The sequence below is a fragment of the Leuresthes tenuis genome, unplaced genomic scaffold (genome assembly GCF_036924035.1).
Source record: "Leuresthes tenuis unplaced genomic scaffold, fLeuTen1.0.hap1 SCAF_8, whole genome shotgun sequence".
Taxonomy (NCBI): Eukaryota; Metazoa; Chordata; class Actinopteri; order Atheriniformes; family Atherinopsidae; genus Leuresthes; species Leuresthes tenuis.
In genome coordinates this window covers 20,641,106-20,664,120 of record NW_027325362.1, presented here as the reverse complement: position 1 = coordinate 20,664,120, position 23,015 = coordinate 20,641,106, and the positions used below count along the sequence as shown (strand labels likewise).

Genomic DNA, 23,015 nt, shown 5'->3' with positions numbered 1-23,015 from the left:
TAGAGGCACTTTAACAAGTAGTTTGACAAATAAAAGGGGAGAGAAAGTGTTGAAAATATGAACTGACATCTGTCCCTGAACAAAATTGTACCAGAAAAGTCATGGCTATTGACCACTCATGAAACTTTTTTTAAACTAATTCTTTCATGTCAAAACCACCAGTTCCAAACCATTAAAAAAGAGCTCCTAACAGTTTGGTTTCTGGTCTGGCACCACTGTTACTTGAAAAATGTCATATTGTAAAAAATTGCCTGGATTCTAAGGCAAGGTCCTGAGTCTGAGTTCCTGCCCAGCTAATTTGCTCTGTGCAGCCTGATGCAGCTCCCATCAGAAACAGATGAGGTATATATTTAGTGGAGCATTTTTAAAGGAGAGAAGCACAAAGTGGCTTACGGGATGGAATCAAAAGCATTGACAGCATTTGCACCCTATCACAGCTACATGCTGTATACCAATCCTGAAATACATGTGTCAATTAATTGAACCCCAAACAGCTAAAACCAGTTTTGTATTTTCAAAAATCCAGCATTTTCTTCTCACAAATTTGTTAGAGCGCACATGTGGGCTCCTGTTTTTTGTACCCCATTACTATGGAAAAACAAGACCACACACTCATAAATCACACAAATCCTGCTATATCTCCAGTCACAGTTGGGGTTCGCGGTGGAACCGATCTAATCTCACCTTCTTCTTTGTGGCATCCTCATCCCACAGCTCTGGCAATATTTAAGTGATGTCATAAACCTTCACCCAGATAACAGACATCATACATCCATTCTGTACGCAAGTTGCTGTAACTCAGTATCTCCAAAATAGACACAGTGGATTTTTATGTGTAAAGGTGAAATTTTGCTGTTCCAAACAGTTTTGAGATTGTGAAAATGATGAATAACTACCAGTACTGACCAATTTAAATCAGTTTCTTACTGGCAAGGGTTTATCAAAGGGGGTATAGAGATTCAGTGAATTTCAGCACGATACTAGATTAATTAAACAAAGCTTTTAATCTGCAGTTATCTAATATTTATAAAATATTATCTTTTCGAGTGCTTTACTTTCATTGCTGTAATTCTCCTCACATAACATTCATCGCTGTGAATCCAAAGCTTTCAGGAAGATATGATAATCATATAATTATACTGTATCATATCAGATTATAAAAAACAAAGATTTGCCATATTGTCACAGAATACGTTAATCATTCAGAGGACAAACAGACTTGATTTCCATGTACAAAGTAATATGTCCTAGTTCTTCTATCTAAGACAGATAGAAGTCAGCTGCTTATTCAACTTAAAATTGATCATCTTAATTTAAGTAGTGCAAGTTTTTGGACAAAGAAAAGAAAGAGCAACTTATTCTTTGCACTTTTACTTAGCAAAATATAAATATTTTGGAATTTATATTTCTCTTTTGAGCAACATATGAGATTTGGTATTAGTTTGTTTGCTGTACTATGATTTCAACATACATGTACCAAATGAATTTCAGGTAACAAATTGGTTTCCAAGAGGTTAATGGAATCTTTGAACGGTTTGCAAAGCACTGGGGACCCATTTGCCAGAAAACCCTGGAGAGGACATCCAGGGTGACTTATGTGGACTTGGAACAGCCAAGTGTCCCAGAATGCATTTTGCAACATGCAATTGGCAAATTAAGTGCAAAATATCTTTTAAGATGTGTTTAAAACAAACACAAAATTGTTTTAAGATGTTTTTAGGAGGGAGTTTAAACATGTAAATTTATGAATAATTTCATGACTGGCTCATACTTTCTAACACTGCCCACACATTGTCATTCCATATACATTTCATACATCTCCAGGTGTGCATGAAAACTGCATTACATAACATTTGTATGTGCACACAATTTATATAAGATGTCTCAGGGGTTTATATTCAATTAAAACTAATTCATCTAAAATTGATGTGAATAGGTTATCCAAGTGAAAGATGTAAAAGTGGACAAAAGAATGAATGCCTTGGAGGAAAGGTATGTGGAATTACAACAAAACACGTGAGAGTTTTTCTTCATATAAAACTGTCGCTGGGTGAAGAATTTAGTTTCTTTTACATAAACAACAAGCACAAACTGGGACCAGAAACTCACCAGAAGGCACTAAATAGATTTTTTTCCCTCGATATTTACAAAGCAATTGGACTTTTAAAAAAAAAAACAGGTACATATATACAAAAGGCTTTTCTTTAAACTATAAAATTAAGATAATTAAAAATTGTCAATCGTTGAAAAATGTGTTATGTCACTTGTGGAACACTACTACGCTGGAATGTGTTCCTGCACGGCTCTCCATTTTGGGACACCAGTCTCTTCCTGGTAGAACTGACAACAGAGACGATACATAGAAGCTAACTTATTTTTGTTGTGTATGAATGCATGAATGTTAATGTAGCATAAGTTCTTATAAACCACAATGATTCCTTACACTGTCAACATCAAACTCGCTGCTCGGACGTTGACTGGCACCCTCAATTTGCAGAATAAAACCGCTGTAGATTGGTGAGTACTGCACCTCCGTCGCTAGCATAATTTTGTAGCTCGTTAATTCGGTCACCAGTTATAATACGTCACACAGAGGTGCTGTCATTTTCATTCTAGTGTATTTCACAATGAAGTTTACTTTCACGGCTGCAGTGAAGACCCCCAGAGTAAACGACTGCTGACAATGTTGCATGCAGGACATCTTGTGTCATGTGATGTGACATTTTATGGAGCCGATGATTCCCCTCAGCCAACCAATCACAGCACTCCCGTAGAGATAGAAGCTGCTGTGGGAATTCATTTAAGTTATGCCAGTTGTGTTTGTCTTAAAATCAAACTTGGGACGCTAAAATGCGGAATGCAGTGGTTTGCTCTATGTGTGTTTAGTAACTGAGGAGAGCAAGTGCTGTAGTTTTTGAAAGCAAAGCAGCACCCGTTCCTGCTTGATTTGATCTGCTCGACATTTTAGGGCCTTCGTTGCCAATTTTAATTTATTTTTTCATGTCACAATGCAACAAGTGCTTCATTCTGTGGAATAGACAGTCTGGTATGTGCATGCAGTGTTGTTGTACTTTATATGAGTGGATGTCATTCAAGTCAGCTGTCAGGCAGCAACCTGGTCTTTGAGCACTCTATAGAGAATGTGACCATTTCATTCAGTTGGCTTTTGGATAGTTGGGCTTGTTGATGCGCCGTATAAGATTCTGGCACAAAACTACCCTTTCTGATAAGGCATCTTGTATGTAATGTGAGACTTGCCTCTGAATTCATGCTAATTAGCGGATCGTACATACTCTAAAGACTGAAGGCTAACTCATAAAACTTAGTTTGCAAAGTGCTGGAGTCTGAGTGGGTGTCAAGGTCAGTAATTCAGTCCAGCATATAGATTTATGCTGTTTATGTTGTCTTGGCAGCACGGTCCGATGTCTTTCTCTGTGAGATCTGTTTTCTTTTTTTTTTTTCCTGTCTCCATCCCTCCTCTTCTCTACCAGGTTTGACCAACTTTTGAGCCAAACTAAACTAAATTCAATCAGTTTGCTGATTTGATTTGAACTTACAGTAAGCATTGTAGGCAGTGAGGGTCACATTATGTCAGCTCATACACAGAAAGTTAGTTGTCTAATTTTACATTATTTGCCTCCCACTTGGCTGTTGACCCAGATTTGTTGCAAATAATTTTGACATTTCATCACATATGGTCCATAATATCAATAAAAGATTTCAAACATCTAAGGAAATGCCAAAGCTACTCTGGGCTCCAGTGAACAATAAAAGTCTATATTTTCTCGAACTTATGTACCTGTTGTGACAGAATGTGGTGGAATTTTTGAGTATAATGTAGATCAACAAGCCAGTTGAAAATGCACCTACATGTTGTGATGGTACAAAAGTAAATCAGTAAATAAAGTTTAAAGTTAGGAGCACCAGTGCAACCAAATCAAAAAGGCAGTCTGGAGCCCTGACATGGCATCGGTAGATTAAAAACGGGCGTGGTTCTGTAGACGAAATCAAACTTGGACTTCTGCACTGCTTCCAGACACAAATGAAAGTCGTCACAGATCGTTCATAATGCGTGTTAAATATTGAAACGCTGTGAAAAGAGCAACATGTAGGATCCAGCATCTTCTCTGTCCCTGAGCTCACACTAACAAATGACAATTACTTTAATTAATTTAACTATATTTGTCTACCAGGCCAAAGAGCAGAGGGTATTACTGGATAGATCCAAAGCCAGCATCCATGATGGTGCCTGTGTGCATTAGAACATGACACCTGTAACATGCACATCTTTTACTGCACCTTGAATGCTAAATTCTAAATGCACTTTTCAGAGCAATAGGAGCTGCTCCAGATGATCTTTTTCGGGAAGGACCTTGCTTATTTTATCAGGACAAACTCAAGGCCAGACCTGTCACCTGCTGAAAGTCTTTGGTCCAATTCTGAAATGAAAAATATAACAAAAGGCTTCCCTGAAACTGCTGAGTAACTGGAATCTGTTATCGGGCAAGAATTGGAGAGCCTTCCAGCTTCACAACAGTTTCTCTCCTCAGTTACCAAACATGAACAGACTGTTGGAAAAAGAAGAGCTGCTGCAACAAGTAGAAAACTGGCTCCTGTCCAAACTTTTTTGACAAAATATTGCTGGCATCAAACTCAAAATAAGCCAGTGAGAAAGGTTTAAATGATTGTCATATCATTGCTGTCTGTTTTTCCTCACATTGTACCGTGTCCAAACTTTTTAGGAATCAAAGTTTGACCAGACTCAGCTTTTAAATGTGAAATAGATGAATTAGATTGATGATGAATTGGGATAAATCGCATTGTATTTAAGGCTTTTCCTTATTTGTGTGATTCTACATATATATCTTTTGAGTTGTGTTAGACTGCATTATTAGGGCTAAATGAATTCCTTCCTAAAGAAGATATTAGGTTTAGTGTGGTTTTATGTCTGTTTAGCTGTTTTCTAGCCTGATTCTTCAAGTAGTTGTGAATTTATTGGAGTGAAAATTTGACCAGAGTTGGTTGGACGTGACCCAGGTCAGAAGTAGATGTTTATTTTGATCTGAATATCGGATCCTTTTTTTCAAATTAATTTTTTCTTTTTCCACTCGGCCTTGGGAGAACGCTTCAGTCTCTTTCTGGTCTTTTTGAAAGTTTTTGAGCAAGAAAACTACTCGAGTTTATATTGGTCTTATGTAACTGAGTTATGATTATTGCAGGCACGCTGAGAGAGGATCATTTGGAAATCAACACATAACAACAAGCAAGAAATTCTAATGCAGACCCAGTTTTTCAGACATGCCATCCTTGTATGAGAGGATAGATATTCAAGCTTTCATCAGACCGGCTTTAAACGTGTGCTTAATGCCGGAACGGGTTTGTCCATATTTCGTGCCGTTTGCTTCACGGTCAGAACGCAGTAGGTCACACAAAGAATGCTCAGTCACTCACTTGTGAACCTTTTTTTGTGTTTGTTCTGTTCTGGAGTTGAAAGGTCTTTCATTTTCTTTTTCTGTTCCTTTCCTCCTCCCCTCATGTGTCTTGACATTCCTTTTTCCTGTAGGGGTTGGCAGGGGTTAATAGCTCAAGGATGCCACTCCAGCATTCTCATAATCGATCCAAAAACGTCTCAGACCATCCAGGTCCTGGAGAGGCACAAAGCAAACGTGGTCAAGGTGAGTTTCATTAGCTTTAGGGTCCTTTTCATCAGCTGAACTGTTTTCCTCTCTCCAGCAGGCCTGCAGCTGATGACGTCGCTTTTACTTTGTTGGTTATTGTGTTGATAATTAATTACATAACTGTGATGCTAATTAGACCAAATACAAGAAGTACAATTTACAGAAACTCAGTGATTTCTGCATACAAGACATTTCTCTGACAATCTTAACACATACGAACAGAAAGGCAGCAGATTGAGAAGCTTGTGCTTTTGTTTAAAACCTGAGTAAGATAAGTAACCAGTTATTAGTAGATGCAGCTCTGTGGCACAGACCACAAATAGAGTTTGATGCCTGTTAGTTCATTTTACAGAGAGGGGGGGGGCAAACTCCTCAAAGAAACAACTGACAAAGTGTGGAACATTTTGAATTAGTCTGAAACAATTAAAGTCTGCAAGTCAGTGACATCTACTGTACTTGGTTTTTCCCCTTTTGCTCTTTTTCGATCATGAAAAAGAGTAAATAATATTTAATTTTTGGAAGCAGAAACAGAAATGTTGCTCATTGCTCTTAAATTCCATTTATTTGCATTTGGAGTTTCACAGTATAGTGAGAAAGTCTCGAGCCACTCCTCATTTCTTCTGAAATATTTGGCTTCCAGGGTACCAAACTTTAGCGTAACCTTTTGATCCTCCAGACTTTTTGAAGACCTTTTGACCATTTTTGAAGCCATTTGACTCTGAACTTTGAATCTTTCAAGCATAAAGAAGACGGCTAATTCAAGCAATGAACCACCATCGCCTGCACAGACAACTTAGTTTATTTTTTACTGTATCGTCACGGGCACTTCGTTTTTAGCAGCCTGTCGCAAAGACACATCATTTGTTCCCATTTCTTTAATGGCGTCCACAAAAAATGCCAAACTGACAGGCATATTGTGTATTTTTATACCAATAAGTTATTCCCAAGCAGCTATTAGCTGAAAACTTGGCATATTTCTGCATGATGTGCAGTGTGTCCTTGAAAGAATCTGAGGAAACTGGAATATAATAAAAGCAAAGCCCTGATGCAGGGCCTGAGAAAGCATCTTACCCTTCAGTTGATCTGTCTACTGTTCACTGAAGCCTCATCAGAAATGGTCTCCATGGAAGGGTGGCTGTCAATAAGCCATTCTCAAGAGAAGGCAACAGGGAGAAAAGGCTGATTTCTGACGAATGACACAAGAAGTGGACTGAAAATCTGTGACGACAGGTCTTGTAGAGTGAGGAATCCTCCCCAGAGCCCGTTCCTCAACTTAACTGAAGCACTGTGGGATCATTTTCACAGAGAACGGAACAAAAGGCAGCCGACATCCAAAGAAGAGCTTTGGGATATCCTTCAAGGAGCCTGGAGAACTATTCCTGAAGACCACTTAAAGAAATGACAGAAAGCTTGTTTAAGAGGTTTCAGGCCGTGTTGGACAAGGTGGACATGCCAAATATTGACTCAAGCTTCTTAGAACTGCTTTTCCATTTCCATTTGTCTTTGTACTTGTTTCTATAAACTGCTACACCTATATCCTGTTTTCCTGACAGCCGATAAAGAAATTAGGATGGCTCAGATTTTGTACAATGCATTTAATCTGCACGCCCCTTATATTTAAATCCATTTCATTCTGATTTTATAGAATATTTGTTCACACACTTTAGAATTTACATTTACGTCCCTCTGTATTAGTCAGCATTGTGTGACCTTTAGCATGAGCTCTGCCTCTTTCTGGCACCCAGACCCGGCGCTGTCTTACTCTGTATACGACACCTGCACCGCTGGCAAAGCTTGTTTTTTTTTACTGATGGAGTCCCACTGTGTATATGTCTCTGTGTGTTTTGTAGAGCGGCAAATAATGGACAATAAATTTAATAGTGATTATCAGTGACTGGGCTCAGTCTGGGATTTTTATTCCTCACTCCAAAGCACACCTTCATCTTGCTAACCGCCGCAGGCACAGCAGCAGGACCTTCCTCAGCACCGGCACAAGAAGGCTTGCTAGATGAGAAACAAAAAGTAGCCACAATACAGAGTGAACCTATTCAGAAACATATGCACAGATGTAAAAGGTTGCTTAGAAACCAACCACACAATTCCTCCATAAGCCATCTTAAGTTAAACATCCAGAGCAGTGTTACCACCATCTGCTATTAACATTTTGACAAACGCTCCATCAACAGATATAATGATCTTGCACTGTTTCTGTAATCTGCCTCAGGCTCACTCAGTGCTTTGTGCTTCTAGGTGAAATGGTCCAGGGAAAATTACTACCACAACTTGAGTTCCCCCTACTGCCTGAGGCTGGCCTCGGGAGACGCGTCGGGAAAGATAATTGTGTGGGATGTTGTCAGCGGCACGGCCCATTGTGAGATACAGGAGCACTCCAAACCTATCCAGGGTAAGCATCCTCAACAGAGCAGTCGTGTTGGCTTTGACTGAATGTTTCCAGCTCACCACAGGAGTTGGAAATGACTCTTGCAGCCCTGCCAAGAAAAAACTGTTGAGCTGTTGCTGTGTTGTTGGGTGTTTGTTTTCGTTACTGTCACACCTGGCGGTGCGCACCATGCCTCCACCCTCGTCATCCCTGTGCTCTCCTGTCATGCTCTCTTTCTCTGTCAGATTTGGAGTGGTTGTGGAATCAGGATGCGTCTCGTGATCTCCTGTTAGCCGTCCACCCTCCCAACTACATCGTTCTGTGGAATGGAGACACGGGCACCAAGCTGTGGAAGAAGAGCTACGCTGAGAACATCCTCTCCTTTTCATTTGACCCCTTTGATCCATCTAACATGGCATGTAGGTTAATGAAAAGCTGTCTGAGTTCAATGCAATTTTCCACTTCCTGATATATAGTGATTTTCTAGATTTACTGTTCTTAAACCTAAGTATGCCTGCCCTTGATTTCGTAAGTTATTTTAAAAGATGGAAGACTTGGATATCCTTTGTACAGAATTGTTTTGACCCTCTTGGCCATTTTACCTTCACCAGCTGTCTTAAAAGACGTCTCTGTATGTTGAATAGTCTACGTGATTATTTTTGGGCAGGATGCAAGGAAATGTCTGAAGCCTTTAAAGTTTCCACTTCATGCACAGCATTTCCTGCCATCCTACAATGAAAGAACACATTTTTTCATTTCTGTCACTGGGAGAAGTAGACATGGATGTAGAAAAATCTAGGCAATCTATTCTACAGCCCACAGGATCTCAGAGAGGGTGGTGGTTTTAACGCAACACCACCCTGAAGCGTTCCACTGAGGAGACAAAAGAGAGTCTTCTGGAAAACTCTTATAGCCCAGGAGTAGCCAGCCAGAGTGCTCGACTGAGCAGTGCGTCTGTGGAATGACATTAAAGTGGCTGTGCACTCACGCACTCAATCCACCCTGAGTGAGTTTAAACAGAAAAAATATATATACATTAATGGTAATAAAAAGGAAGTGCAAGAAGCTTCCAAAGAAAAAGAATTGCTTCAACTAAGTGACGAGTAAAAGGTCTGAAATCTGACATGAATGGGATATTTATTTAATTTTATTTGAAAACCTTAACAAAACATTCCCAAAAACAGTTGTTGCGTTCTCATAAAGAAGTATTTATGAGAGAAAAATGATGGAATGAATTTAAGCTTGAAACACACACACACACACGCACAAAAAAAATAGAAAACTTAAAAGGATCTTCAACTTTCTCTTGGCAGGATAATCTGTGAGATCTGCACCTGTCGTTCTTCCAGGAACGTTTTTGATGTTTCGGTTTGAGCTCAGGCATCCAGAACCGATATAGGAAACATTACATAGAATAGATATTCAAGGGCAATTTAAGAAATAACTACTTAATATTCGTAGTAGTAACCTCTGACCCCTCAAGTTGTGAGTAACGAGCTCATTGGTGATCGTGACGTCGTCTCCTTCTTCTCTCTCGGCAGTGCTGACCAGCGAAGGAATCGTCTTCATCACAGATTTCTCCCACTCAAAACCACCAGGCAGCACTGGCAAAAAGGTCTACATTGCCAGCCCTCATGCCAGCCCAGCTCACACCAAACCTGCACCCGCTGCTGCCCCGGCCCCTACGGGTGCCAAGAAGGCCCTCAACAAGGTCAAAGTGCTCATCACCAATGAAAAACCCACGTAAGAGCCACTTTTCTTCTCCCGCTGTAGCTTAGAATCAGAAATGATGATTGCAAACGATTGGACCTTTTTACCTCTCAAACTGACAGTTTTGAATGGAGAACCTTTGGAGTCAACTGCTTTCTTCTCAGCTCCACAGTGTAAAAAGCGTATAAAGCAGGACCAAGTGGGATACTTTTCCTTTTTTCTGTCTCTTTTTCTAAATGAACAATTTACTGTAAAATGGTCCAGCCAATTCAAAATCTAACTGAGGACCTGCTGTTCACAGAGTATCCGCCTACATGCTCAACATCGTTGCACTTTGGTCCTTCAATTTGGTCCCATCCAATAGAGAGAGAAAAAAAAAAGCGTAAGCTTTGAGGCCTGCTTTCTTTCAGTTGCTCCAGTCTTGGGTCACCACATCAGATCGGTTGTTTTCATCTCATCCTGCCCTCTGTATCGTCCTGCCCTGCTCATATATCTCAGCCTTTGAAATTCCCCACAGCCTGGTCTGAATTTCAATGATGCTACCTCTCAGCTGCACTTCAGAAAATCTTTGAAGGTCACTCCGCAGGGTTACATCAGGGGAGTTTTACTAAAGGCAACTTTTTTGTAGATTGGTCCACGCTTTGCTACTTTGGATGATTGTACACTTGCTGACGTGCGATAATAACGTTTTGTCCTCTTTTGCGGGACAACACATTGAGGCTCTGAATCATTTTCACCTGATTTATCAAAGTCTCCACCCTCTAGTTAAATATGAGGAATTCAAAAGGAAATGTGCGCATTATTTATACTTTCCTGATACATTTACGTGTTGTTTCTTTATAAAGATGTTGAGTTATCCCCGTCTGCGCCGTGTAATTCTGTGGTTTGTGTGCCAAACCACAGAATTCTGTTCAGTTGTTTGAGTCTTTTCATCACAGCATGTTTGACAGCTTTTCTGTTGGACAGACCAGTTTGGATCCTGTCTTTCCTGTGCTCGGCTTGCAGTGATGAGCAGGTTTGTTTATTCGGTTATACCTGTAGCTGACCTTTTTTTTTGTTTTACTGTCAAAGTTTCTTGACAGTCACGCATCTTGAAAACTTAATGACTTAGAGGTACAGGACAAGTGCAAGTTTCCTTGGACATTGCCTTCTTTTTCACTAATTTTCAGTCCTTGTACCTGACTTTTTAGTTTGTTACGTCACCTCACTGTGATCTGTGAATCTTTCAAGCATAAAAAGACACCCGATTCAAGGGTTGAACCGGTCTTGTGTCGACACCTAACAGACAACTTAGCATGAACCAGTTTTAATGGTATCTTTAGGCACTTTGTTACCTTCAGTCTGTTGCAAAATCACGTAATTCGACCCCATTTGTTTAGTTGCATTTGCAAAAAAATGACAAAGAACACAGTTTTACAGGAATAAAGGAGCACTCAGAGGACTATTTTTGCACTCAGAAGTTGATTCCCAAAAGAGTTATTTGCCAAAAACGTGTCATTTTCCACATGGTTTGCAGTGTGGCTTTGAAAATAGGAGGAAACTGGGCAAGTAGAGGGCAAAAGAGGAAGCGTCGGGTCTAGAAAGGAAAAAATATGTATTATCTACAGCAGATGACAAATAGCTGAAAGTGATGTCCTTAAGAAATGGAAAACAATCCACATCTACTGCAGATAAGTGAAAGATATGTTTTTAAAAGGAAAATGTTTTTTTTCCCTTGTTTTATTTGCTATAAGCGAATCCTTTCCATGTAGGGACGGCTGTGAAGAAGTCTTCTGTTTAAACTGTGTTGAAGATTAAAGGTTATAGCAATGAGTATTGACTTTCAAGTTTGTTGCAATTGTACAAACTTAGTATTTAGCTTTTATACCGTTTTTCATATTATGTTTTGCATGAATAGATAAATTGCTGCACCTAACTGGAAATAGATCAAATAAGGGGCGGCTCAATACTTTCACAAGGCACCTTATGTCTGTAGGAGTGTAAATCTAAATGTCTTGATCTGGATTTAATGAAATCGTTTTTGGCCCGTTCAGATTTACCAGTAGTTAGATAAAGTGGTGCAACATGTGTTGATCAGCTGCATGACTTTAACTTCTTTCAGCTCTGGGTCATGGTGGATAACGGTAGCCTGGGCATTTGATGTGTTCTCACAGTACTTGACTATCATTTTGCAAACTTTGCATAATAAATCTGTCACATCCAGCTCCTTGGTACCCATAACATTGCAGAATCCAAAACACGCCTAAATGCCTGCCTCCCTGTCAGGCCGTCTTTCCTGTTGCTTTTCTTGCTGCTCCATACTGATTATTTAGAGACTCTGAGAGCTAACTTCAGCTGCGGCTGACTTTCGCGTGCCTCTGCCTTAACATCGTCAATAAGCAAGGTATAGGCACAGGAGAAGTCAACGTTGAAGGTCATATCTGGTGGTCTGCCGAATCAAATCAACGGTTGGTGAGTGAAGGACCAATTTCATTAGAAGACACTGGGAGAATTTGATCACTTTTTTTCTCGACTGATTGAAAAGCGAAACTGACGGGAAGTAGTGACTAATTGAGAGTGCAAAGAATGAATCCATTTTCTAAAGCACTGATTCCCAAAACGTATCAAAGACACGTTTGAGGCACTGGCAGCTGAGCTGTTGTCACTGTCATACAGGGGTGATTATAGCAGCTATTCTTAAGTGTCTCTGTACACCTACACAAGCAGATCTAATACCAAACATTCCATTAATCTGGTGTTTCTTTATTCTGTGTCTTACCTCTTTTGACTTCTGTTTGTATAGAACACCTTTCCTCCACTCTCTTCACACTGTGTGTAATTGCTCTGTAATATGCTGTATTCTTGCCTTGCTTTTGCCATTTTTAAGTGCTTATCATGTTCAGTGGTACAGTATCTTTCCACTGTGGCTGTTCCTGCTAGTTGTTGATAGATGGGAGGGGGTTTAAATCGCATTTTTCTCTCCCACAGTGTTATCAGAAAGCCTAAAGTACTACATCATGAGCATTAGTGTTTCATAAGGCAACCATTAATCTAGTTGTTTGCGAGCTCAGATTTGGTCCCTTTATCAAAATGATAGGAAATAGCTTCATGCTCCCCACAGAAAAAAAAAACTTTATTTAGCAAAAACAAGAACAGTAACGTATTTACCTACAATGAAGTAGTTACTCATTTATTCTGATTTCAGTCCAGTTTCAGTGGATGATTGGGACTTCAGTTGTTACTATGGTAACATCCAGCTTTAATACCTCAACACATGCGTCCCTTTTACTGTTTCTTCCTGATGTTTTGCTTCTTGTGGATCAGATATTTTGCCTCCTCACCAGACTTCAGTCAGCAGATGACTGTGATTCAACTCAGCAACTTTTATATGCTCCTCTATTCGATCCACTTTATCTGTTATCCTTTCCCCCTGATGATAACTATCTCCATTGTGCTAAACGTTTGCAAGTCTTATTTATTTAATCTCACCATGACTTAAGGGGAATGAAGCTGTTGCAGTGAGTTATTGCTGCAGTCCGTGTCATAGACTCTGAAAATCGGCACTGTTTTCCTTGTTGACTGAACTATCGAGTATTTGTGCCTAATTTGTTGCCGTAGGGAGACATCAAACCGAGCTTCAGCCATGGAGAAAATAGTTTTGTCATTGATTTAAACACATGAAATAAGATGCAGCGAATAACAGATGAGCTGTTGATGTTAGAACTCCCAAAATAATGTAAAGGAAATTCTATCTGACACTTAGGACTCTGGCTTAGTTCCTCTGCCATCCATCATTAAACTCAGTTGTCTTTTAAGTTTTTTTCCGTGTTTAGTCTGTGTCTCACAGAGATAGAAGAAAATAGAATAGAAAAATACTTTATTCATCCCCCAGTGGGGGAATTTCAAAAGAATGACCACAGCACTAACTTTGATTCACTCATCTAGAGGGAAGGACATGAATAAATGTTACACAGACCTCAGGGGTGAAACGGTATTGGACTTCCTTTAGGACTTTCAAACTCAGCATCACGTTGTTGTACTTATTTGCATTATTCATATGCATGTGATGTTTTTGCAGCAGTCTCTTATTGGATCTCTGCTAATTTATTTACTGACTGTCAGTCTGTCCTGTTATGGAGACCTTCTTTCTACTAACAGCATTTTAAGTTTTGCTCCCCAGTCGTGATTTGGTGGCTGTATTATGAGCAAGTGTGCGAAACTCAGTCGGTGGTCGACTGTAAGAAATTCAGCTTCTATGTCAACAGTGCTCAAGTGCATGCAGGAGTTTCTCAGGGAAAACAAGAATCTGTTCCTGTATTTATTCTCCTCGTCTTACTGCTGTCTCTCCTCCACTTTGTGCCGCTCTAGTGCGGAGGCAGTGACGTTGAACGACTGTCTGCAGCTGTCCTACCTGCCATCCAAGAGGAACCACATGCTGCTGCTTTATCCCAGAGAGATTTTAATCCTGGACCTGGAGCTCAGCCAGACAGTGGGTGTGGTGGCCATCGAGCGCTCAGGGGTGCCCTTCATCCAGGTGAGGGGCCACATGCATGATCTCTGTCAGGCTAGAGGAAAGCTACTTTCAGATGAGACCACGGTTTTAGTTTCCTGATTTTGTAAGTTTCATAAATTCTTCCAGATTTCAGACAGTTCTCTTGTGTGTTCCAATGTAATGTAGAGACTTTCCTGCTGAGCACTTGGGAGTCAGTAATTTGCAATATGTTTGTTATGACGTCCTAGTTGGTCTAGGTGAGATAAATGACAGCATGGCTGTGCTGTCTTGCTCTCTCATCTCTCCTGCATCACCCTTAAATTAACTTGTTTCTACTTTGATTGCATTACCTGTGTAGGCTTTACCAAAATCTGCCTGTATGGATGATTCCCCCAAGAACCCAATTCCACCTGCCGTGAATGATTAAATTCCCTACTTCTCTTCCTCGCTCTCAGTTCTCACCTCATCAAGGTGTGACGACTGCACAGCAGGGCCATGTTGTTCTGAACTACAGCAGAAATACAGCAGAAATACAGCACCAGCATAGATACTGCCTGTCCTCTGGTTCTATAGTCACAGTCAGCAACAAAGTTGACCTTTGGGTACCAGTTCCCATGCTTAAAAGTCTAGATTTCTAATTGGAAATTGATGAATGCTGAAGGGCTATTATACAGAGGATTTGTCACGGCTGCAGAGCCAGTATAGCAATAGAAACTCATATAATGTTACTCTGTTCACTAAGCTTTCTCTCCCAACTCTGTGTCTGAGTATGAAGGGAATAACCATTGTGGTGGCTTGACACAGAATAGGGCTCATTCACTGTTGTGGTTCTGCTGTAGTTGAGCTATAATCTTCCTTTTAAAATGATGTTTTTGAATTTCATGCATGAATGCACATGATCGGACCAGTTTGTGTCCCTGTTCTTTCTCCACACTCGAAGGCGATGTTTGAAACCTTTGCATGTGTGAAGCTTGGTTGCCGGTGGTCTTGTTTTAATAAATGTTTCTGCAGTTTAACAAGACAAAGGTAGAGAATGAGCCTTTGTAGTCAAGGAATATGATCTAAAGTGAACAGGAACTGAAGAAGAGGGACATTACTCAGCTATTCAGACTCTGACCAGCCAGCACCTCCCTACTCTAAGCATTATAAAGTGCTTGTCACACAGCTAATTTGCATGATTGATGACACAACTTTGCAAAGGTGTTCTGGAGTGTGCTAGCTGTGCTGTCAGGTTTGGCACGTAAACAAAATGCAGTTGCCAGTTTATCAAGTACAAGTTGGTCAGAGTAAACCTAACACAAAATTGTATCACTGCAAAGTTGAAATATTCAGTTTCAACAATGCCAAGACGTACACCGATTGCCTTTTTTAAGGGCTGCTTATTAACATGAGTATAAATGGAGCCGATAGGAAGTATTTGCTTTCACGAAAACAAGTTACGGACCAAAATACTGCAGAGAAAATGACGCTTAAGATCCAGACATGTTCTCTGGCCGTGTGCTTGGTCAACATTGATTAAGGCAAAGTGGAAAACTGTCCTTTGGGCCAATGAATCAAAGATTTACCTTCTCTTTGGGGATCATTGATAATGCATCCTGTATATCAAAGATCACCTTATGGTTCAAAATTCCCCCCCAAAACCAATTTCAGCCCCTGGTTCCTGTGGTTGAAACGGCTGAGGCAGAGAGAAGGACCCCCTAAAAGACCCTGGTTCCTGGAAAAGGTCCCTGGGGAGGAAATGCTTTATACAGCTGCAAAGGCACCATTAATACTGAATTATAATACAGGGTTTAAAACAGCATATGCTGCCACTTGAGCTGTATTTGTCGAAGCTGAAATACTCAAGCACCATAGAAAATTTGGAAAATCGACAGGTTTTAAGTGAATGAAGCTGAAGCAGACTTCCTGGTAAGCAGCACAGCTGCACAGCAGTGCCAATACTCCTCCAAAGAATGTCTGGGGAGAGAGACACCGTTCAGCAGACCTATTTAGCCTAATCTAGCCTGTAGCTTAGACTTATGTAGGACTGTAAAAGATTTAGGCCTGAAAAAACCTTTAAGCTCCTTGAAGCTGCGGGCAGTTTAAGTTCTGCAGACTATTGGTTGAAATGCACCTTTAGACAATGTCTTTTTCAGTGCCGCACCACATTCCACACATATCAGAACAGCGTGACTCTCTAGTAAGAGAAGAACAGCCGAGGAGCAACCAGTCCAGATATGTCAAAGCATTTGTTTCTTTTGTGAGCTGAAAAATACATGATAGTAGGCTCTGACCTGGAATTTGTCCTCTTAGTTACCAGACAGTTAATGGTAAAAAAAAGAAGAGTGACGGTAAAAGTGCCCCATCATAAGGTTATATTTAGTTGTAGTGCTTACATCAAGTTGACACAGAGCAGGTATCTATTAAAGAACAATAAAGGTTCCCAGTTTCATCACTTGAATGGATGGACTAGTGCTTCTTTAAGTCAGATGTATTGTTTAAAAGATTTGAAAATGATTGCTTTTTGATTTAATGAACACGCGCGGGATTTCAGCTTCTTTGCAAACTGTATTTTTTTTTTTTATCCCCTGTTCAAAAGTGAGTCTCAACAACATAGCTGACAAATGCGGTCACGATTGTCACCGTTTTGCCCTGACCACTGTGTTCAGGTGATTCCCTGCGCCCAGCGGGACGCCCTCTACTGCCTCCACGAGAACGGCTGCATCACGCTCCGAGTTTGTCGCTCCACGACGAATCCAGACGAAGCAGCAGGTATGAAAATTCTTCCCAGGGATGTTTCTGCTCACAAACAGCTCATGCAAGTTTGTGCTGCTCTCACAAACCACTCTCTCTCCTGTACCAACCCCCAGTGATCATCTGTTCAGCCAAAACTGCATTACACTCTGCGCTTATAGCCTTTATTTATGTTCCACTGGGCATTTGGCCTCTCACTGTCTCGTTTATCTTTGACTGAGTGTTCTCGGCCTGAGGGAGTCCATTGTTTCTCTCCCCTTCACTTGTTCACCTTGCTATCTCCCTCACACACACCTATCCCTGCTCGTTTTCTTTTTCCCCAACATATCCTTTTGTGTCTCCTACCAACTTATTTCAACTTATTTACTCTCCTTTATTTCTTCTCCTCTTTCATACCCCTGTAAATTATTGCTACTATCTCCATATTATTCTCCTTTTTTTTTTTTCTCTCACACTCTCTGCACCCGTCCTTCGGCCTTTCAGATCCAGAACAGAGTGTCCAGGAGCTTGTCTACGACCTCCGCTCCCAGTGCGACGCCATTCGGGTCACTAAGACAGTCCGTCCATATCGCATGGTAATCTGCCCTGTAAACGAGAACAACGCTGCGTTGATAGTCAGCGACGGACGAGTGATGCTGTGGGAGCTCAAAGCCCACACTGGCAGGGCTGTTGCCAATCCAAGGTATACATCTAAATAACAAAACTCTAATAATTCTGCTGGAAGAGATAATGATTAAAGGTTTGACTACTTTGAAATTTGACCAAAACTGACTTTGAAGTGTGCACTCATCCTAAATGTAGTTTTCTTAGTGTTGCAGGTGGGAGGTGCAGAGAGTCTGGCTCTCTGTTGATGGAACGCTCCCTTGCTGCTTTTGAACAGACTTTTTTTTTTTTTCTAGGGTAATCTCTCATTTATTGAGCAGAGTCTAATCAATACAAGAACTCAAACGTCATCCTATAAGAAAAATGCTGTAGTCCAGCAGATCTCATTCATCATTTGCACCAGCAGTACTCATCCATCACTCCCCATTCATTTGCTTTCGGTAACAGACGTGTGGGATGAAAACAAAATAATATTTGAGTGATGCTCTTTTTTTCTTTTCTCCCCCTCTGTGCCAGCTCGGGTCTGTCGCCTCTCTACTCCCCTGTATCGTTTTGTGGAGCTCCGCTGGGTCCAAACCAGAAAAAGATTCAAGATCTGTCTCTCAACAGCATGATCGGTATGACTGTACACATCACAAGCTTCACCTTCTGATATTTCCGCAGAAACATAGCTTGGTGCTTGAAAGGCAAAATGTCACGTCTGTCACTTTTTGTTGAGGCAAAAACTTCCCGACAAACTCTTTGTGAAGGTTGTTTCAATTTTCTTAAGGAAAATGGGAAGTTTTAAAAGAGTGAAGTAGAGTATATAGTTCATATGTGTGTGTGTACACGTCAGAGTGTTTGTGTGCTTCAGGTGTTCCTCAGGTGAGTGATGTGGGCCTCACGCTTTCCCCTCAGTTTCTGCTTTATTCTGATTCTGTGGCTACTGCTTTCTCCTCTGCTTTCTCCTCTGTGTTCTACACCGATCAGCCGTATTCTGAGAAGCTCTGCTAAGGGTCCCACATGTGCTTGGCCCATTCCTCTCCCTTAGATGTTCTAGCTGCTCTATCTTATTCTGTTGCTTATGACGTGTTTCCATCCCTCTCTGTCGCTGTATCTTCTTCTCAGCCTCTCTGCTTTTCCACCCTTTGTATCAAAGGTTTAATGCGGGTAAAAGCAAGCTAGAAGGTCCCCCCCCCCCCCATTTTTTTTATGTATCTTTTTCTTTGCATTTGTCTACGGGTGAGAGTCAGACTTGGGGTGAACTGTTGGCCTTGGAGTGATGTAGCTGTCGTAGTTCTGCTTTCAGGAGATTTTGCTGTGGCTCAGCTCACGCGCACGCATGCTCACTCTAACAGATTGGAGCCAGATAAGTGTCTGCAGCAGGAGCTCTGTCTGACAGCTGCTGCCAAAACTTTTTGTTATGCAGTTGCGTTGCTGGCAAGCAGGTCACTTAAAGTCAGGAAGAAACTAGCTTGAAGGTAAAAGAAAGGGCACCAGATCTATAGGGACACAGTGATCATTGCTCCATGCAGGAGCTACCTCCTAGAAAACCCCATTTTTTTGCTCTACTTGTCAGTGTGTTCAGTGTGCGGTTAGCTTTTTACTTATGTATTGGTTTGTTTGGAACTCCTCAATGTCTTCTTTTTTTTATCAGAAGATTGTGATGCAACCGGAGAAAACCAAATTGAATATTGACTCAATAAGTGCTAGAAATTCAGGATTGTTGCATCGTCAATTTAATATTCAATTGTTCTGCAGAGGAATTGGATGATTGAACCGTTAAAATAAAGTTGTTTTAAGATGGTGAAGAGCAAAATCTATGCCTCAGTGTATGTTGCTCCTGGGTATTTCTAACAGTAAAACTACTGGGTTTTATATTCATGTTGAAAATACAGAAAATATACCTTGATGAAGCTTATGCACGTTTGTGCAAAAAAAATGAAACTAAAACTGCTTAATTTGACAACCAATTTTACATTGGATGTGTAAAGCCAAGTTGAAGGTTTGATTTAACAGAGCGCTAATAAGCTCTGTTAAAAGAAGAGTGTGTCTAGAATTGTAAGAAACGGAGGGAAATAGATAACTGCAGACTTCTCTCATTGCTACAGGCTTCTTCTTGTGTTTGTGCTCACACCCTCCTGAGGGTACAAATGAAACCATGTCGCAGCAGTCAGGATGAAAATTTTGGATGATTCACACCTGCTCAAAATTAGGGCGATATATCTGTCTGATGTAAAATTGTAACCAGAAGCTACTTTCGAGTGCAACAGCTGATGCTGTTGGTATGATCAATAGCTACAATTTGTGGTTGGTTAGTGTGTGTTGCGACCTTTCCTTCATTTGCTTGTGTCTGTTTTTTCTTTTTGTAAATTGGTTTGTTGTAAATATCCATACTGATCATGGATGCATGGGAAGGGAGTCATGCCAGGCATAGTGCATCATCTAAATTGGATCAGCTTGACTAATATTTATCTTCAGTTAAATGATGTATCAGACAGTTACATCAACAGATACACTGTATTAAAGTACTTCGATCAGGGGCTACAGACTCCCGATAAGGGTAAGCAGGATTACTGTTTTAGTCAAATACATATTTAATGCAAAACTTTGGTGCAAGCGTCAATATTGACTCATTTCAAGTGGTTTGCTCTGGATGGAAATGTAGGATAAAGGTGGTCTTCTTCCTCCCTCAAATGACTAAATGTAAAGGAAACTATTTATTTAATTTTATTCTGGCTGCAGATAAACTAGTAACTCTCTGTCTTATGTGGTTTTATGTCCAGGTCAAACCTTAATAGCTGGTGAGACTCCTCCCCCATCCTCCAACCAGCAAGAGGTGCAGTTGAAGTTCCTGCTCACGGGCCTGCTGTCTGGTCTGCCTCTTCCCCCATTCGCCATCCGCATGTGTCCACCTCTGACCACCAAAAACATCAACCATTACCAGCCTCTTCTGGCGTCAGGTAAGTAGGGACGCATCGATGACACATCTGGACATAAAACTCCAAAGATTTGTGAGAAGCAATGCTTTGCCATTGGCAGGGTTGATGGTTATAACCCTAATCAAAGAATCTTCTCCACACAATAAGGCTTTTTTTAATTAATTACTTTTTCTTTTCTCGATCACACTTAATTATTTCGACTTATTTCAATAGAATCCAATAGAATTGATTCATTAACAGCACCAAAACATCTTTTATAAGTACGTGTCCTTGTTTTCATTGTACCTCGAGAGCAAAGTCTGTAAAATGAACACAATAGTACTTGTTCTGTTCTGAACTGAACTGCTTTGCAACAGAAAGATTTCAGGATTTAGCCTGAGGCTGAGCACTGCTTTCTCCTCAGCAGATCGTTTTACCACTGGCCCAAGCTTTAAAAAGGTCCACAAAGTAAGAATCTCTCGAAGGAAACTGAACAACCCCAAAAAAAACCGCAACCATTGTTTGCTCAAGGCTGTTTTAAGCAGAGAAAACTAGCCAGAGTAATGAATGCCAGCGATTAACATTGCAGCTACAGAGACCACTGCCAATCAACCCGGTCCAGGTCCGGTCAACTAATTTGACTGTTGCAGGAAGGCACTACTTACCTGAAACTGGAACGGAGAGGAATGGTGACTTTCATCTGTGTTTCATCTGTTCTTTAAGCACAAATGTCACTGCGATGTCCACATCATCCACCTTCAGTATGACAGTTGTTGACAGTCTAACCTGATGTTATGATGCTGGTCTGTTACTAGTTATCTGGTTGCATGGCATGAAGCCCGTCAGTGAGAGCCAGGGGCCATTTCCAAGAAAAATGTCTCTCCTACGGAATATGACTCCCATCATTCATGTTAAGGAGACGGTACAGTGAACTGGCTCAGTGGCAAACCTCACATCACTTATCTGCTTTGCCGAACGGCCGTGTCACGACTGCATGTTTGTATTACCATCAACGACCTCTGTTGCGGCTCTCCTGCGGCGCAGCGCCTGACTGCACATTAATTTAAAAACACAGGGTAATGAGCATAAATGCCCAGAGTTTTGTGTACCTCGTAAAGTGAAAGTACGACAGCTGCCCAGTTGTAACTTGAGAGCAGCGACATGCAGCTGCAGAAATGAACTGGAAATCATTCATTAGCACCATCAGTCATCATCATATAACAGGTAAGCATTTTAATGGTAGAACTGGGCCAATGACCAGTTTAAGTCACATTTCATTCCATCAAGGGGTCCGCCTTCACTGTAAAATCCAGTTAACCGTACGTAGGAAATAACAATTAATTGAAAAGAAAAAGTGGAATATAAATTGTAATCTGTGTGTTCTTAGACTTGCTCAGGTTTTTGGTGAGCACTCTCAACAGCATTTGTGGAACATTTAGATTTTTTAACTTAAATGATAAAATGCACACGTCAGCATATATATATATATATATATATATATATATATATATATATATATATATATATATATATATATATATATATATATATATATATATATATATATATATATATATAGACATCTGTAGCTTTAAATGCGAGTCTTTTGCATTAAGTACCAGGGCATCAAATCTGGCTGTGCAGCCTCAGCAAAGTGATGCAAAGGGCACAGATTTCATCGAAAATATCGCTCTCCTTTATTATAGTCCAGAAACGGCTGCAAGGCAAAGAAGACGGGGAGGGGCTGATATTTGGAATAAATTGGTTTCAGATCAGCATAGCAGTTTTCTTCAAAATATTCTTTTTCCTTAAAGTAATGATGCAGAAAATTGAGTCGCAATTTTAATGTGAAATTAAGAGCAGAAACGTGTTTGCAGTAGTTTGTCTGTTTTTTTTTTTTTTTACTTCATGTCCATGCATGGTGGTAGCTCTGCATCACAGGCCCTGGCGTAATGCTCCCTAATGTGGTGAACCTTCAGTTTAGTTGTCAAGCTGAAAAATGGGCCACTCTTAGTCCCCTGACATGAACACGTAAATGAATCATACCTCCAAGATGCATCGCCTCTTTCAAACATACAGACAAGCAGGTGACTTATAACACCTTTGCCCGACACATCTTACAGCTGTTTCCACCTGCCTGAACCGTGCATCCCATACTTAATGAGTGCGCTGGCTGCATGGGACCTACAACAACCACAGTTTGCGTGTTAAACTAAATTGTTCCCCAAGACCTGTCTTTTTCTTTGAATCAATATGGGATTCTGGAGCAGGAGCGGTAGGAGCCCATCGTGCTGCAGATGGTGTGGGGTTGGCTCGGCACAGCTGGTTCCCAAAGGCGTTCTGAATCCAAAATTAGAATGTGTCGAGTTAGTTTTCTGTGCACATCCTTTGCAAAGTCCCCATAGTTATCTTGCAGACACAAGTAGTTGAATACTCTCCAGCCACATTATTGAAATAGGCCTTTTGTTCCACTTGCCATGGATTGGGTTGTGAATAGAAAGTTTGAAAGCCGAGAGAATTACATCGAGCATTTAAATGGA

General features: G+C 40.7%; 1 protein-coding gene across 1 annotated transcript in view; it reads left to right on the top strand.

Moving 5' to 3' along the window:
* The first annotated feature begins 2,311 nt into the window (after positions 1-2,311).
* The window catches only part of wdr11 (WD repeat domain 11), a 53,047-nt gene continuing 32,343 nt past the window's right edge, over positions 2,312-23,015 (top strand). The window contains exons 1-10 of the mRNA XM_072391331.1: positions 2,312-2,517; positions 5,564-5,675; positions 7,929-8,082; positions 8,304-8,477; positions 9,600-9,801; positions 14,116-14,281; positions 16,888-16,990; positions 17,456-17,654; positions 18,092-18,192; positions 20,341-20,517. Of these exons, the coding sequence (XP_072247432.1) occupies positions 2,432-2,517; positions 5,564-5,675; positions 7,929-8,082; positions 8,304-8,477; positions 9,600-9,801; positions 14,116-14,281; positions 16,888-16,990; positions 17,456-17,654; positions 18,092-18,192; positions 20,341-20,517 (1,474 nt within the window). The 5' untranslated portion in view covers positions 2,312-2,431. The remainder of the gene's footprint in view (positions 2,518-5,563; positions 5,676-7,928; positions 8,083-8,303; positions 8,478-9,599; positions 9,802-14,115; positions 14,282-16,887; positions 16,991-17,455; positions 17,655-18,091; positions 18,193-20,340; positions 20,518-23,015) is intronic.